Source organism: Perissodus microlepis, chromosome 6, assembly GCF_051167445.1.
Source record: "Perissodus microlepis isolate ML-2025 ecotype Zambia chromosome 6, ASM5116744v1, whole genome shotgun sequence".
Classification (NCBI taxonomy): Eukaryota; Metazoa; Chordata; class Actinopteri; order Cichliformes; family Cichlidae; genus Perissodus; species Perissodus microlepis.
The window spans coordinates 22,004,330-22,022,181 of NC_140466.1; the positions used below are offsets into that span (position 1 = coordinate 22,004,330).

A 17,852-nucleotide genomic window follows, 5' to 3' on the forward strand; every position below is an offset into this window, starting at 1 on the left:
ATTGAGACTGTTTCCGGTTACAAGACCGGAAACAGCTGTTGGAAGCCAGAAAACAGCAGTTTTTCTGACCTCCACAGTTCATTTTTTTTAAAGTCTGAAGTGTTTATACATACAAAAGCCCTTAATATTAAGTACTGTCAGTACCGTAAACACCAACAGCACAGGATTTACACTTCCTGGATTAAAACTGCGTTTTAACAAAATAAAAGTCTTGATTTGAACTATATTACAGCATTTCAAACGTAATATAAAGGTATTTATTATTATTTTGTCTTACATAATTTCCTCCCATCTGCCAAAGTCATCTTTAAACTGTGATTCACCACATGTTTTGGAAAACTGAGGACAGCCACTCAGTCACGTGGAATCAAGAAATCATATAAACCCAGCAATGTGGCTGAATTCAAACTAAAGAAAGAGAGTGGGCTAAAATTCATCCACAGTTACGTGAAAGACTCACTGCCAGTCGTCATAAATGTGTGGCATAACTAGTAATATATATATATATATATATATATATATATATATATATATATATATATATATATATATATATATATATATATATAGGGTCCTAAGGCTAGACCCCCTATGCTAAGCGAGCCTACCGCAGACATGAGCGAGACAGATAAATATGAAGGCATGCCGGCTCGGACGTCGCCCGGATCAACAAGGTCCGCGTCAGGTGTTGAGGAACCAGGGCACCCTGACGACAATGCAGACATAGAGGACAGTTACAAGTACCTGGGGATCCCGCAGGCGAATGGGAACCATGAAGAGGCCGCTAGAAAGGCTGCAACCACCAAGTACCTGCAGAGGGTCAGGCAAGTCCTGAGGAGTCAGCTGAACGGTAAGAACAAGATCCGGGCCATCAACACCTACGCCCTGCCCGTGATCAGGTACCCTGCTGGGGTAATAGGCTGGCGAAAGGACGAGATAGAAGCCACTGACATAAAGACAAGAAAGCTCCTTACCATGCATGGAGGGTTTCACCCCAAGTCCAGCACCCTGAGGCTGTACGCTAAGCGGAAGGAAGGGGGCCGGGGACTGGTGAGTGTCAGCACCACAGTCCAGGATGAGACAACGAACATCCAAGAATACATTGGGAAGATGGCCCCAACTGACCGAGTGCTCAGTGAATACCTCAGGCAGCGGAAACCCAAGAAAGAGGAGGGAGACTTGGAACCATCATGGAAGGACAGGGCCCTGCACGGTATGTACCACCGGCAGATAGAGGAGGTGGCTGACATCCAGAAATCCTACCAGTGGCTGGACAAAGCTGGACTGAAAGACAGCACAGAGGCACTAATCATGGCAGCACAAGAACAAGCTCTGAGTACAAGATCCATAGAGGCTGGGGTCTATCACACCAGGCAAGACCCCAGGTGCAGGCTGTGTAAAGATGCTCCAGAGACAATCCAGCACATAACAGCAGGGTGCAAGATGCTAGCAGGCAAGGCATACATGGAACGCCATAACCAAGTGGCCGGCATAGTGTACAGGAACATCTGTGCCGAGTATAACCTGGAAGTCCCGAGGTCAAAATGGGAGATGCCCCCAAGGGTGGTGGAGAATGACCGAGCTAAGATCCTGTGGGACTTCCAGATACAGGTGGTGGCTAACCAACCGGACATAGTGGTGGTAGACAAACAGAAGAAGACGGCCGTAGTGATCGATGTAGCGGTTCCGAATGACAGCAATATCAGGAAGAAGGAACACGAGAAGCTGGAGAAATACCAAGGGCTCAGAGAAGAGCTCGAGAGGATGTGGAGGGTGAAGGTGACGGTGGTCCCCGTGGTAATCGGAGCACTAGGTGCGGTGACTCCCAAGCTAGGCGAGTGGCTCCAGCAGATCCCGGGAACAACATCGGAGATCTCTGTCCAGAAGAGCGCAGTCCTAGGAACAGCTAAGATACTGCGCAGGACCCTCAAGCTCCCAGGCCTCTGGTAGAGGACCCGAGCTTGAAGGATAAACCGCCCGCAGGGGCGAGATGGGTGTTTTTTTTTGTTTTTTGTTTTTTGTTTTTTGTTTTTTGTTTTTTGTTTTTTTGACCTACTTAACATGTGCCACCATTTTTTAAAGGGACCGAAAGCAATTGGACAATGACTCAAAGGCTATTTCATGGGCAGGTGTGAGCAGTTCCTTCACTGCCTTTATCAATTAAACAGATAAACGACATGGAGTCAATTTGAGGTATGGTGTTTGTATTTGGATGATTTTGCTGTGAACGGGCAACATGTTGTCAAAACAGTTCTCAATGCAGGTGAAACAAGTCATCCTTAAGCTGTGAAAACAGATGGTGACGAGAAACCCCTTCACAACAGCCAACCAAGTAAACAATACTCTCCAGGAGGTAGCCATATCGATATCCAAGTCTACCATAAAAAGAAGACTGCATGAAAGTAAATAAAGGGTCCACCGCAAGGTGCAAGCCACTCATAAGCCTCAAAAATAGAAAGACAGTTTGGACTTTGCTAAAAAATAATAAAAGAAAAAAAATCAACATCTATCAGAATGATGGCAAGAAAAAAGTGTGGAGAAGGCGTGCAACAACTCGTGATCCAAAGCATACCACATCATCTGTAAAACACGGCAGAGGCAGTGTGATAGCTTGGGCGTGCATGGCTGCCAGCCGCACTGGGACACTAGTGTTTATTGACGATGTGACACAGGACAGAAGCAGGAGGAGGAGGTGTTCAGAGACAAGCTGTCTGGTCAAATCCAGCTAAATGCAGTTAAATTGGTTGGTCAGTGTTTCATAATACAGATGGACAATGACCCAAAACATATAGCCAAAGCAACCCAGGAGTTTATTTAAGCAAAGAAGTGGAATATTTTTGAAGATCCAAATCAGTCACCTGATCTTAACACAGTCGAGCATGCATATCACTTGTTGAAGACTAAACTTCAGACAGAAAGGGCCACAAACAAACAACAACTAAAAGTTGCTGCAGTAAAGACCTGCCAGAGCATTAAAAAAGAGAAAACATCTGGAGAAAACAGGAGAACATCTGGTGATATCCATGATTTCAAGACTTCCGCTATCATTTCCAACAATGGGTTTTCAACTAAGTATTACAAATAAACATTTTAATTTCAGTTTTTAATTTGTCCAGTTACTTTAAAATTCTTTAGTTCCTCACATTTTTATGCAACCTTTTATTCACCCCACTGAATTAAAGCTGAAAGTCTGCAATTCAACTTGATCTAAGTTTTTTAATTTAAAATTCATTGTGGTAATGTACAAAATCAAACTTTAAAAAAAGTTGTCTCTCTCCTAACTGTGTGTATTGCATTTTTTTGCTGGAAACCATCGGTCCTGCCATTCATGTGGGTGTTACTTTGACATGTACCCCCTACTCCTGTGGATCATGTACTTTGATGGGAACAGCTGTGGTCTCTATACCACAAGGGACCGTCCTCTCCCTTTTCTTCTCCATCCTCTACACCACAGATTTGAGCCAATGCACAAAGACCTGCCATTTTCAGAGGTTTTCTGATGACTCTGCGGTGGTTGGATGCATCAGTGAGGGTGATGAGATGGAGTAATAGAGTGTGGTTGACTCTTTTGTCACATGGTGCAAGCAGAATCATCTGCAGCTCAATTTGACGAAGACCAAAGAACTGATTGTGGACTTTAGGAGGACCAGGATACCTGTGACCCCTGTTTCAGTCCAGGGAGTCGATGTGGACGTTTGTAGGACTGTAAAAACTTTGGAGTATGCATAGATAATAAACTGGACTGGGTTAAAAACACAACTGCACTTTACAGGAAGGGCCAGAGTCATCTCTATTTTCTTAGGTGGCTTAGGTCTTTTAACATCTGTCAGACAATGCTCAGGACTTTCTATGGGTCTGCTGTGGCCGGTGCCATCCTCTATGCTGTTGCATGCTGGGGCAGCAGCTTGAGGGATGCAGATGCCAACAGACTCAATAAACTGATCAGCAAGACCAGTAATGTTGTGGAGATGGAGCTGGAATCTCTTAGGGTAGTGTCTAAGAGCAGGATGTTGTCCAAGATAATGAAAATACAATACAATACAATACAATTTTATTTATATAGCACATTTAAAAAACCACAGGTATGCCAAAGTGCTTCACAGTTAGAGCAATAATAAATACAAATACAAAACACAAAATACAAAATACAAATAAAATATACTAACAGGCAGCTGACATAACTAACCAATAATACACCAGGCACAGTAGGCACAACCCGAAAGGCTGAAGGTTAAAACATTATAAATATTAATAAAGCGAAAAAGATAACTTACAGTACACCAAAAATGCGGGCTCTAGGAGGCGGGGAAAGCAAGGCTAAACAAATAAGTTTTTAATCGAGATTTAAAAGATTGAATTGAATCAGACGCCCGAATAGCTAGAGGGAGGTTATTCCAGAGGTAGGGTGCGACAGCGGCGAATGCGCGGTCACCTCTGGTCTTGAGCCGAGATCTAGGTCGCACCAGGAGCATTTGGCCTGCTGATCTAAGCGCTCTCCCAGGGGTATAAAAGCTGAGGAGATCCGTAAGATAGCTGGGCGCGGTGTTATTTATGATTTTAAAAGTGAGCAATAAGATTTTAAAATCAATACGAAATTTAATAGGGAGCCAGTGCAGGTCGGAAAGAACTGGAGTAATAGACTCAAACCTGCCAGTTCCAGTTAAAAGACGCGCAGCCGCATTTTGAACGAGCTGCAGTTTGTGAACAAGGGCAGAATGGAGACCAGTGTAAAGGGAATTACAGTAATCTAATCTTGATGTAACAAAGGCATGGATAAGTTTCTCCAGGTCCTTACGTGGTAAGTGGGGCTTGGCCTTAGAGATTAGACGTAGTTGATTGAAACTCGATTTAACTACAGAGGACACATGTTTGTCCAACTTGAAGGAACTATCCAAGACAACACCCAGGTTCCTCACAGTGTCAGAAAGGGAGTCAGCAAAGGGCCCAAAAATACCAATAAGTTCAGCCCGAGAGGAGGGAGTATCAAAGATTACAATTTCAGTCTTCTTATCATTTAGAATGAGGGAATTGCTCAGTAGCCAGATTTTAACTTCATTCATACAATCGGAGAAGTGTTGCAACGATGACGTGACATCCTCAGCTAGTTCAAAATAGATTTGAATGTCATCCGCATAGAAGTGGAAAGAAATATTGTATTTATCAAAGATTCGGCCCAAGGGTAACAAGTATAAAGAGAACAGCATGGGACCCAGCACAGACCCCTGGGGGACACCAGAGGTAACAGGGGCAATGGAGGAGGCGTAGGTACCCATGGTGACAGAAAAGGACCTTTCTGAGAGATAGGATTTAAACCAGCTAAGGGCACTGCCCGTGATGCCCACCAGATCCTCAAAGCAGAGGACAAATCAAGCAAAATTAACACCACAGGGCGCCCAGAGTCAGCAATTGAGAGAAGATCATTAAAGAATCTCAGTAATGCAGTTTCCATGCTATGGCGTGGCTTAAACCCCGACTGAAATTTTTCCCCAATATTATTTGCATCCAAATAAGTTTGAAGTAGGAAATGGGTCTAAAGTTAGCGAGGTCATTCTGATCAAGGGAGCTCTTTTTAAGTATAGGTCGCACTACAGCGTGTTTAAAAGCAGCCAGAACACAACCCAATAACATCGGTTTTGCTGGACAAAACCTTCCAACCACTCCATGACATGCTTGCTAGTCACAGGAGCACGTTCAGTGTGACACTGAGATTACCAAAAGGCACAACTGAATGACACAGGAAATCATTCCTATCTATGGCCATCTCTCTGTACAAATGTACTGTAAACACTGCAATAGTAACACCCTTTTGCACATCCTCGACAGTGAAAATAACAAATAACAAGTTTTACAGTTTAGAGTAAAATTCCAATCATTTATACCTCTGTAATATTCTGGATATTGATAATTGGAGCTTTTTGTATATATTAGAGCTATTTCTTATATTTTGTAAACTTTGTAATATATTGTATTATTTAATTTAGTTCAGTCTGTTACTGTTGTTGTCTTGGAGCAACTGTAACCACATAATTTCCTTAGGGATTAATAAAGTAATCTGACACTAATTTCAGCAGAGTAATGCATCTTGCTACAAACTAAAAATGGTCCAGGAATGGTTTGAGGATCACAACAATGAGTTTGAGGTGTTGACTCAAACTCGTTTTTTTAGTCAACACCACAGTTGAGCATCTGTGGGATGTGCTGGAAAACAAGTCCTTCCATGGACATTCATGTCAAAATATATGCGAAATATATGAAACTATCTAATCTCTACGCCTGGTACTGCTTGAATCCACAGCACTCCCTCCTTCCTCTCACTCAAACTGAACAGTTTTGCAATACAAAATCCTGTCAGAGTGCTCTGCAAACCCAAGTTTTAGCATGCATGTTTTACTACAAAGCAAGGGAGGGCGTGAGTGGAAAGTAGGAAACAGAACATGATCTTGCTCAGCAGGAATTTACTCTTAACAAGCACCAGAGAACAGTGGAGAAAACAATGCTACATACAGTGGAAAGTCATCAGGTATGTGTGCACTCAAAAGTGTTTAGTTTAGTGCTTAATTTACCAGCTATATCATATGAAGAGTATCAAGTGATTACTTCACTAGTACTTTATATTAAGTTTATATTAAGAAAATTATTGTTACATTTCTTCCATGCTGATTGCTGACATGTCACAGTGAAATGTTTATAAGTGGGTAGATCATGATGCAAAGCAAAAGCATGTAGTGAGGTTAATGTGTTAAGTTACTGCTCAGTGTGGACAACCTGTGAGCTCAGAACATATCACACTGTAACTTTAAGATGTCCAACTAGGGCTGCTGGAGTCTCCTGTTTACTTTGGATAAAGGCTGCACAGAAGAATTGCTGAGGTATTTGGCCCAATCAGCTGTACTGAAATTATGTTAGAACACAAATAAATTATTGCTGGTTTAAAGGGGCAAAACTATGGAACCATTACTCTGGCTATGAAGCAGTTTACAACAAACCTGAACAAGCTTAGAGGAACTGGGTAGCTTAAGCAGGATAAATTACTGGACAACTGGTCCCCCAGTGCCTTTTTACTTCCTTCCACAGGAAAGACTAAGAAGTTCTATTGTATGACATCTTGATTCTTTCCTCCACACCCTGTGTTCCCTGCAGTTTGATACAGCCTTTTTGTGAGTTGCTAACACAAGTTTACTCTTCTTGCTTCAGGTATGTGCTTTTCAATCTTTCCAACATTTAAAAATTTAAACTTGCCAAATTCCACAGAAACCAAACAATGAACAGATTATTTACATCTTGTCAGTTCCAAGTTTCTGGATTGTGTAAAGTGTTAAAGAATTTTTTTCTGTCCACATTTGATCCTGCAGTGCTTTCTTTCAGAAGAAGAAGAGAACAAAAATGGGGTGCAGAAGAAAAGTGCTTCTTGCTGCAATAATTTTCATGCTTGTCTGCTACAAAGTAAGAATTGTGTTTAAAAAAAATATCCGAAGGTTAGAAAAATGATACATTTAAAAATGTGTTTTTTAAATGTGATACACCTCAATTAAAGGTGACCGCAAAGGATACAAGATTACTGGATGTCCAAAAGACCACAGATGTTGTAGATGACCAGTACAAAGGATGTCGTGAAGAGGCCATGAAGAAGTTCATCGAGTCAGACGTGTTAAAAAAAGAACTAAGCAACAGTGAAGGATTTCAGAAAGCGTGGAATAAAAGTAACGAGTGTTCAAAGCAGATTCCTGGAGGAAGAAAAGAGCATAGTGCTGCACTTTCAGTCTATCTTAAAGGAGACCGGCCTTTCATACTAACACTGAACAAAGCAATAGAGACAATGGGTGGAAATGTTAGCATCTATAAAAACCGCTTCCAATTCAAGTCTCTTCATTTCCTGCTGGTGGACTCCATGAGGCTGCTGAAGCCAAAGGAGTGCAAGAACTTTTATGTTTTTCGAGATGGTCAAAACCAACCACAGAAAGGCTCCACAGTGAGATTTACAAGTTTCACTTTAGCTTATTCAAACTATGAAGAGCTAAAGAGACTTGAAGATGTCAATGAGAATACTATTTTAAATCTCACTTCTTGCTTCTTTGTCAACCTGAAAGACTATGTGTGCGGTCAAGGACATGATGAAATACTCTTATCTCCAGCAGAAGTTTTCACTGTGCAACGAGTGAAAACAAAAACTACATCGGATGGTGATGAATACCTCGAGATTGTTTTAAACCACTCAGGACTGAACAGCTCACACAACTGTTACATGTTTTCACAGTAAGATTCATATTCTCTCAATTAAAGTGAAATATTTTTCATATTAATTTCACAAATTTTGATCTTGGAACTGCAGTGTGGTGTTAAAGATATAAATGTTTACCATTTAAAGCAGATGAAAACATTTCGTATGTCCAGCTACTTAAAAAATGCATATGTATTTCAAATAAATTATAAATTTCAACATTTTCTGAATCTCAGAGGTTTTACCATCTGGAAATGTATCATGTTCGTGTTTTAGTAACTAAAAAAAAAAAGATATTACAGTAATCCCCCTCTCTGCTTTGTTTCCATGTCTTCAGGTCTCCTCCAGCTGCTGTCGCCACCCTGTGGCTTGTATCAGTGCTTGCGGCCTCATCTTTGTTTTCTTTAACTGTTTAGTAAGAACAGTGTTATCATCTACAGTACTGCTTTGTTTATTCATTTTACAATTTGTTGTCACTTTATTTGGCAGATTGTAGTATCTATCAAATAAAGTTTTAAAGTAGGCTGCCAAAATATAATCAAATATTATTTTCTGCTTGTCATATGTTATGAATTACAGACCCAATTCACATATATTATTTATGCATGTGTTTATTATTTCTTGTACTTGTGTACTTTAAAAGAATGACAACAAATGAGAGATGGGAATTACTTGCAGCTGTTCCAGGCTGAATTGAGACTGTTGTGGAGCTTTAACTCCCCACAGCAGGAGTGTTTCCAGGATTTCTTTAATGGGCTGTCACGAGAGGACTAAAAACAAGGCAGAGTGGCACATAGAATATCCAAATAGTTGAGAAATTTTGTTTTAGGTTCAGAAAAATGGTGTAGACCATGCTGGGCTAAATTTTCAGGCTCATGTGAAGCCACAGCCAATGTCACATGTAAATAACCTATGAGTCTGACAGATGAACTGAATCTTTGAACCAAAAAATAGAATTTAGAATCTTAGGTATCGGTTTTCTGTCTTTCTTTAATTAATCTGTGAACTCATCCATTTTTACATTTTCGTCAGTGAACATTTTCTAAGTTGAATATTGTTTACAGCTTCCTTCAGTGTGTATATATCTGTAAATTACTAGCTCACAAGTTTTAGAATGCTTTTTTTAGTCGTTACAGTCAGCAATGTTCTCCCTCTCAAACTGCTTGTAAAGACACCACGCCTCAAGGATTCCTTCTGTTTCCCTATCAAATAAACAACATGCAAAAATCAAAAGGCTTTACAACAAATTTAATGTGATCACACAAACATTTTACCTACAATTAACGATTTTTTTTGTTTTGTTTTTACAAATATACACATTAAGTCCAACTTCCCCAAATTAAACACCATAATACGTCGCTTGCCCAGTAGCCGGACAATAATTACTGTCTAAATGTAACACTCATCATTAGACTTCACATTAGTGACACACACAAACACACATTCACACTGTAAAGGCTAAATATGTCTTTTTTTGTATTCATGTGTGAGTCAGCAGCAAAATATTTAAATATTATAATACATATTATTATTATTATTATTAACAAATTACTTACATTAATACCTACATACTGTTAGAACACCAATATACAGAAAAATCACACAGTTCACACGGCACATGCTTCCTGCAACTACATCAGCAAGCACTTGTGAATTAACATGTACAAACATGAAACACAGGTAACATCTGAACACCTTCAACAACAGTGTCACTAAAACTGATTTAAAGACATTGAAGTCAGTAAAGCAACATTACTTTTGATGCTGAAGTTGATCAGAGCCACTGAGATCTACAATGATGTCAAATGTGTTAATGTAATCAAAACAAACAAGAGAAATTGAATTTTTTTTAGACTTTTTATAAAAAGTTCTCACTTTTTACCTCTGGGTACTCAGTAATGGAAATATTTAAAATTCTTTGTTATGCATTTATGAGAAATTAAATGTATTCACAGTTGTATGGTGTGATTTAGTGCCTTCCCCCACCCCCCAAAAAAGGAAAAAAACCCCAACACATTTGTAATTTCTCACATGAGCACATAATTCAATTTATACACATACGCCCACAACATTCATGTAGACAAAGCAACGAAAAATATGACGTTTCGACACTTTATTAACAAAAATATATATTCAGAAACATGTCATAATAAAAAAAATGAAACTATTAAACATTTTAAGGACTGGAAGGAGGTAATAGTAAAGCAAAACATTTCATAGTTATATTTATGATTTTTAAAATTAGAATAATCCACAAAAGTATTCATCAAAAAAAATATATGTCTATGATGTATGTGTGTTCAGGATTAATGCACCATCGGTTCCTTTGTCAGCTGTCAGGCACAATAAATGGCCCAAATCAACAGCCAGGGCTTTAACACTACATTCCTGTTTTTCTTTTTGTTGGTTTGTTTTTAACCACCAGCATAGAGGCTGTCTTTTTCTGCCTAGTTGTATCATTCTTCTCCTTCTGCGTGCAATTTTAATCCTTCATAATAAGTAAGTAAAGATTATTTGTAGAGCACTTTTCACAGGCATTAAATTCACAAATCGATGTACAACAATTAAACAAAATTAATTACAAGAGAAGAATTTTAAAACAGAATCAAAATAAATAAAAACACACGTAAAAAAATTCATCAGAAGGCCTGATTAAATAAAAATGTTTTTCAATTTTGTTGTTTATTTTCTTTTTAAAAAGACCTCACAGAGTCTCCTAAACAAACTGGTAAACTGTTTCAGAGACCCTTGGTGCCACAGACTGAAAAGCTCTCTTCCCTCCTGGTCTCTTTTCTTGTACGAGGGGCAACTAACAGACTTTGAGTTGGTGAGTGGAAAAAAAAAATCACAGGAAAAAAAAATGAAGCAATCAGCTCAAAATAATGTAAAAGAAATAAAAAAATCCGCAAATAAATAATTCACGTTGAGCTGGAGTGCGCTCATTGGATCAGAAATACCCTAACTGTCTTTATTATTCAGCTCAGAGTTGGGTTTCGACCTGTTTCCACGAGTGCTCTTGTCTTTGCTCAGGATGCTGGTGCACACGCTGTTCTGGTGACACGGTTGAAGTCTTGTGCTTTGGAGCTCCAGCTCATCGTAGCTCGACACCCGGACAAAAGGACACCAGCGGAAAACCTGCTTGAAACCAGCTCGAAACCTGCAGCCAACAAAACGCTGACATGCAGTTATGCTCTGATTAGTGTTGGTGAGGTGATGAGGTAGACTGACTTGGACTCACCTGCTATTGAGGCAGCAGTAGATGATGGGATTGTACATGGTGGAGCTCATTGCAAGCCACAGCACTGACAGGTAAACCTGCTGGATGTACTTCCACTTGCTCAGACGCTTGTTGAGACCCGTCGCGATGAAGTAGACATGATACGGCAGCCAGCAGAGGGCGAAGGTAACCACTACAATAATCATCATCTTCACCACCTGCAGGACACAAGCCATCAGCAGGAGGGCAAATCAGTAGGCGGGCCCCCACCCCCAGAAGACATTCTGACATTTCACAGGAAAGCGGAAAAGGAGAGGCACCAGTAATAAAATGAATGATGGCTTAATTCCGTTCAGCTGCTTCTATTTCTGGGTGCTGGTATTTTGCATGCTGGCTCGCTGCCACACTGTCGTGTCTCGCTGGGGCACTTGAAAAGAACAGAGCCTTCATTAGTGTCAGGAGTGACACGTGATTTTCCTGCTGTCAAAGTGCTGCAAACGGGTCTATTTTACAGCACAGTGATTTTTGACAGACAGCCTTCTTCAGTGTGCAAAATGGCAAATGTAACATAAGTAACTGCGAGAAAATGTGCTGGTATAACATAATAACACAAAATCCTTGTCTGGGGAATTATGAGATAAACTCAGATGTGGCATCTGAGACAATACAACATGGAAAAAAATAATCAGAAGTTTTGTAGCAGGCTGGTAGAATCACAAAAAAACTACAAAAAAAATGACTATATATCATAATCCGAGCCATGAATAGAAACAGGAATAAATTATTCTTTCCAGCTTTAGTTTCTTAAAGCATCAATACAGTAAAGGTGTCTTTAAATCACGGTGGTCTGGCAAATCTAAAGCAAATATTTGATTGCACAGGATTTTATTATATATGGGGATGTACCAGTGCAGTGACGGATAGATGCATGAAAACTGGAGCTGAGAATATCTGATATGCTGAAGGAAACCAAGACATCTAATCTTTTTAACAATAGTCTTTGCATAAACGATAGAACACTGACACAAGCCCTTCAACTGGAAAATTACCAGTTATTATTATTATTAATATCAAATGGTTCCATTTGGTATCAGTCAGTGAGGTTTTGATTAGGAGGAATTCCACTACTGCTGAATGTGTTTTTTTATGTAAGCTCTGTAGCTTGGGAACACTTTGGGGAAGAGATTGAGACCATTTAAGTTGTATAACTCTAAAGATGTAAGCGTGCAGCAGAAACTCAAATGGATGTGGGTAATTTGTTTTCTTTGTTTTCGTTCTGGTGTGTGTATGACCTCCTCCCTTGTTTGTGTATGTCTTGTCTTTTACCCCAGAAGGGCTCTAATGAGAATGAAAATAAAGACTAAAGAAAGAATAATACAGTATCCAGTAAGCTGCTTTATTTGTCTTCCTCACTAGACAGTGAAACAAAAAAAATCTACATCTGAGTTGTCAGACCACAGAATATCTGAATAAAAATCTGATGTTGAGTTTGTAATTACCTATTGGCTGCTCACTGGGCTGAAACTGAGCTAAACAAAAAAGTGGAGGATGTAAAACTGAATCTGAGCTGATAGATACAGAGAAACGCTGTTGGATGATTGATTTGTCACTATACTTTATACCTTTCACACTACAAATAGTTTAAACTGTATCCAGCAAATCTTCATATTCAAAAGCTACATTTTTGCTACTTTAGATTAATTCAACTTTGTCACACTGAGCAATTATTCCGTATTCAAACTTCCATACTATCCATACCTGCATCCTAAACATCATTCTTAGCAGGAGAAATATCAAATTATGAGTGCAAGCATTTCTCTAAATGCTACTTAAGCGTGCAATGTCTGGCACCGTGGTAGCTCTGATGCACAGCGTAGGAAATAATGAGTTTATTGACCATTTTTATCTCTCTGTAATTATAATTTCGATTCATTGAGTCCAGGATGGCTGTCATGAGGAGAGGGAAAGGTCAGGGATGACGCACCAGTACCCAGGAGGTTTCAGGTAGGATGGAAGAGAGAGCACCGCAGAACGCGTCAGCAAGTTACAGCACAATGCAAAGCTGTGGGGGGTTAAAAAGGAGCAGGCAGCGATTCATGAGCAGAAGTGCATCTGCAACAGCATGCTTTCTTATCTGATGCAGTGCCATGAAATATTCTTAAAAGACTCCTGCAAGCAACAGATTTGTTTTAAACTTTATAGAAGTATGTGGTTGTTTTGTTTTCTGTCCTCAGTTTGCAGGAAAAAAGTGCCAAATATGGCTAAAACCATATATGAGATCATTAAAATCAAGCTGGGAAACTGTTGCTGGGTCAAAGACAAATAAAACCACAGATTTATTCCTTTTAATTCCATCCAACACACCCTTAATCAATGAATACTTCCACTGTCTGACCCTTAGGGTCCCTCTTTGAATAATCCTACATGGAGCATTTATCAATGAACTGACATTAATCCCAGGCCCATCTTGATAGACGCTCGTCATGACATCTGCAATGACCTTAATCCCTGCTCAACCCAGCGCTCACAGTAGCTGCTGGAAAGTACACTGTGCCGTCTGGCTGAGGAGTGAATCGATTGCCTCCGGATCCCATCCTCTGCTATCAGGATGTGGCCAGTTCCTTTACTTCTGTGTGATCAGGCTGTTTCGACGTGTTGTGTTTGCAAAGGTCAACATTAGTGCCCAGCAATAAAGAGATAGCTTGTGCCGGTGCATTTGTTCTGTATATGGTTTTCAGATAAAAGCTGAACCTCCGCTGCATCACATTTTACTGATCAAAGCTGGAGGCGGTCAGCGGACATGCTCGTATTTATTTTTTTATATTTTTCATTTGATTGTTCATTGTGTTAGGATTTCCTTTAAACCTGCAGATGTGTCATCAAACATCTGCACTCTTATAGTTGTTGTGCACTAGCATACCATCGCTTCTCCGGGGATGTTTTAACGCAGTATTAACTTAAAGCATTTCAACATTTCATTACTTGTTGTATCAAATTTAAGATGGAAAGACTTTGCATGTTGGATTTCAGTCACAGAGCTGGTAGTTTTCCTCTCTGGTTTAGGTAAGTGTTTTTTTAATATATATATATTCTCAAATAGGAGAAATAACTTTGCCATTTTTCTTGGTTAGCTACAGTAAATGTAGAAGACCTAACATTTGTCTTTTCTGTAAAATGTGATCTTTTTTCCTTCACGCAGAACTGTGTTTTTATTACAGCCATTTACAGGTTATGTTAAATTCAAGTTTGTTTTTCCCCATAAACATTTTACACTATTAATCAAAAGAAAATCATTAAGGCAGAGGATGAATGCATTGGATGAGCACAGTGATTACCTTCCTTTTGGCCTGTAGCTGTCCTTGGTAGTTATCAGATGAATCTCCAGGGATCTCACCTCCCCATAGTGTCACCCCCACAATGGTATAGGTGATGCCCATCACCACTAAGGGCAGTATGTAGACCAGAACTGTAACTATGATATGATACCTGTGCAAATAATGAAGCAGATGCCAAGCTTTTAAAGGAAGCTGTCTGACGTTGCTTGACCAAAGCAGCTTTAGTGGGAGTGATAGTGATGCAAGCTACAAGAAACAAGACAGCTCAAATCTGAATTGATAAGGATGGTTAGGTTTTCAGAGAAAAACAGAGGAGGGTGTCAGTGTGATCTCACATGAAGGAGTCTTCGGCCATGCGGGGCCAGGCCACGTAGCAGACGGTCCTTTGGGGCAGAGTTCGGATGGTGGAAAAGTAGCAGAGCGGGAAGGCCAGAACCACAGCCAAGCTCCAGATACAGACAATAACCCCCAGAGTGGCTTTAGCCGGCAGACGAGGCTTCATAGGGTGGATGATCGCCATGTACCTACAACCGAGAGCCCACAACTTAGTGAGTGAGTGAGGTCAGCTATCAGTTGATGCCCACAAGTGTGGGTTTCTCCATGGTAGGTGGGATACAAACCCTGAAATGGCCGTTACTGTGGCAGAATACTATGATTTACCCAAGACCTCATTAGACCCAAAGACCCATTTTCAGGCATTTAAAGCGTGTAATTCATCAGCTGTAGTTTATTTTTAAAGTCAGATTAAAGATAGAAAAAATAAAACTGTAACAATTTTAAAAGAAGTATTTTCAGACCAAATTCAGACAAAAAAAATAAACGGAACAGTAAATAAAATAACACTGAACACTACTGCTACTGCAACTTATGTACAGCGTGGGGGAATAATCTAACTAATCTAACCAAACTAAAAAAAAAAAAGTGTTCGTAAAAAGAGGTCACTGAAAGGGCTCTCGCGTCTCTCCAGCTTAATAATAACACAGCCGTACCTGTCGATGGCGATCGCGGTCATGGAGTAGATGCTGGCAAACACGGCGGTGACGGGAAAGAAGTTGTGGAACCTGCAGTACACCTGGCCGAAGTACCACTCTCCGTGAGCCGCGTAGATGAAGTTGATGAGCGTGTTGAAAGCGGCCATGGAAACGTCAGAGAAAGCCAAGTTCAGCAGGAAATAGTTGGTAACAGTCCTCATCCGCTTGTGCGCCAGAATAATCCAAATCACTATCAGGTTCCCGAAGACCGCCACGGCCAGTACTGTGCTGTAAGCCACCGACCACAGCGCGACGCGCCACGGAGGCTGCACGAACTGGTTGGTCAGACCTCTGGTTGTGTTTTCCATTCCTCAGGTGTGCTCGATCCGATCTGTTTCACTCGGTCTGCTGCTGCCTGAGGTCTCTACAAAGATGCGCCACAGACGCGCGACGTGCCCAAAGGACATGTGACCGGTGAGGCAGAGAGAGTTCTCCACATGCGTCTGCCATCGTTCAACAAATCAAACAAACATAAACTCTCTGATCGTAGTTTTCACATTTTAGTCTGCACAATCAAACAAGCACACAGATTTTTAATGAGAAATTGATACTTTATTATGTTCTGTCTGTGTCTGTTATTAGAAACACACATTGTTTTTGGTTGAAGTCATGGACCTCTTTAAACTAAATCACATAATTCAAAGGCAAATAAACAAGTAATTTAATAAATAACTGGGTTGCTATTTGGTATATCTGTTATTGGCTACTTGCACTTCCGCAGTACCATCACATCCACATTACAAGCCTTTGGAATTCATCACATTCCTAATTTCATATGGAAAAAGTGACAGACAATGAATCTGAAAGACAAGGAAATGTTCTACATTCATAAATTACAGACTGCTAATCACACTGGTTTAAATGACGATTGAGATTTTACAGTTTTTGTTTGTTTTTACCTTTCAAATTTTGTTTGTCCCTAGAAATGCATTTGTATTATCTGTGGTTGATGGTATTGTATGTTGCTTATGTACATTTAATTTAAATGTAATAAATATTTTGGATATCATGTTGACATCCTTTTGGTATCCTGCATCCAGGTTTTGAAAGTTCTTTCTATTGGTGGAGCATCGCTGGTGGACGCTTACCACTGGTGGAACATGAAGATCCAGCATTTCGATGAACTGTGTTGATGAAGGCTTATCTGCTTAAAGATGTTGGAGTATTCTAGGTCAAACGTGACAATAAATGTTAAAACAAGTATATTTTTTTGCTTTTTTTTTTTTGCTAAAATTTTGGTCATAACTCCAGGAGAAATCAAATAAATTTCATTGTAAAACATAAAAAATGTTGCTGTAGCATTAGATCTGTCTGAAGCTTTAAATCAGCCTGAGGGTGATACCGTTAAATCCTTAATAACTGTTTCATCCAAAGCAAAGCTCGTGGTGTCAGGATTTTATGGGTTTGTCTGTATTATGTAAGAGGTTCAGCCGATGTGAGAGCCCAATAGGTTAGCCTGACTTAGTGGTTCATATACAGAATCTGTTTGTAGAGAATAAAGCTCAGTAAAACCAGTAAGTGTAGAATTTAGTCTCTTTAGGGTGCTACATACAGTATCTCACAAAAGTGAGTACACTCCTCACATTATTGTAAATATTTTGTTATATCTTTTCATGGGGCAACATTGAAGATATGACACTTTGACACAATGTAAAGTAGTCAGTGTACAGCTTGTATAACAGTGTAAATTTCCCGTCACCTCAAAATAACTCAACATACAGCCATTAATGTCTAAACTGCTAGCGACAAATGTGAGTACACCCCTAGGTGAAAATGTCCAAACTGTGCCCAAAGTGTCAACATTTTGTGTGGCAACCATTATTTTTCCAACACTGCCTTAAATCTGTTGGAAATTGAGTTCACTAGAGCTTCACAGGGTGCCACTGGAATCCTCTTCCACTCCTCCATGATGATATCATGGAGCCGGTGGATGTTAGAGACCTTGCCCTCCTTCACCTTCCATTTGAGGATGCCCCACAGATGCTCAATAGGGTTTAAGTCTGGAGACATGTTTGGCCAGTCAAGTACCTTTACCTTCAGTTTATTTAGCA

General features: G+C 40.0%; 2 protein-coding genes across 6 annotated transcripts; one reads left to right on the forward strand and one right to left on the reverse strand.

Annotated features, from left to right (window-relative positions):
* Positions 1-6,467: 6,467 nt before the first annotated feature.
* On the forward strand, positions 6,468-9,451 carry LOC146385648 (ecto-ADP-ribosyltransferase 4-like). Of its 5 annotated transcripts, XM_084931466.1 has the most exons (6): positions 6,468-6,520; positions 6,814-6,869; positions 7,141-7,194; positions 7,353-7,443; positions 7,535-8,253; positions 8,556-9,451. In XM_084931466.1, the coding sequence occupies exons 1-6, from the start codon at positions 6,494-6,496 to the stop codon at positions 8,632-8,634; spliced, it is 1,026 nt and encodes a 341-aa protein (XP_084787592.1). In that variant the 5' UTR covers positions 6,468-6,493; the 3' UTR covers positions 8,635-9,451. The 5 variants fall into 5 exon arrangements, with proteins under 5 accessions (XP_084787592.1, XP_084787594.1, XP_084787596.1 ...); XM_084931468.1 differs by lacking the exon at positions 6,814-6,869 and having other exon boundaries at positions 6,487-6,520; XM_084931470.1 differs by lacking the exon at positions 6,814-6,869 and having other exon boundaries at positions 6,505-6,520; positions 7,366-7,443.
* Positions 9,452-16,215, reverse strand: tacr3l (tachykinin receptor 3-like). Its single transcript, XM_084931465.1, has 5 exons — positions 15,760-16,215; positions 15,106-15,294; positions 14,771-14,921; positions 11,457-11,653; positions 9,452-11,375 (listed from the first exon to the last, which is right to left on the reverse strand). The coding sequence occupies exons 1-5, from the start codon at positions 16,107-16,109 to the stop codon at positions 11,177-11,179; spliced, it is 1,086 nt and encodes a 361-aa protein (XP_084787591.1). The 5' UTR covers positions 16,110-16,215; the 3' UTR covers positions 9,452-11,176.
* Positions 16,216-17,852: the final 1,637 nt, after the last annotated feature.

Excerpts from the sequence above, each read along its gene's own strand:
- LOC146385648 (XM_084931466.1), top strand. The coding sequence starts at position 6,494 with ATGCTACATACAGTGGAAAGTCATCAG. Across the intron at positions 6,521-6,813 it reads ATACAGTGGAAAGTCATCAG|GGCTGCTGGAGTCTCCTGTT; the intron begins GTATGTGTGCAC and ends ATGTCCAACTAG. Across the intron at positions 7,444-7,534 it reads TCATGCTTGTCTGCTACAAA|GTGACCGCAAAGGATACAAG; the intron begins GTAAGAATTGTG and ends CCTCAATTAAAG.
- tacr3l (XM_084931465.1), bottom strand. The coding sequence starts at position 16,109 with ATGGAAAACACAACCAGAGGTCTGACCAACCAGTTCGTGCAGCCTCCG. Across the intron at positions 14,922-15,105 it reads ATGGCCGAAGACTCCTTCAT|GTATCATATCATAGTTACAG; the intron begins GTGAGATCACAC and ends TTATTTGCACAG. Across the intron at positions 11,376-11,456 it reads TACTGCTGCCTCAATAGCAG|GTTTCGAGCTGGTTTCAAGC; the intron begins GTGAGTCCAAGT and ends TGTTGGCTGCAG.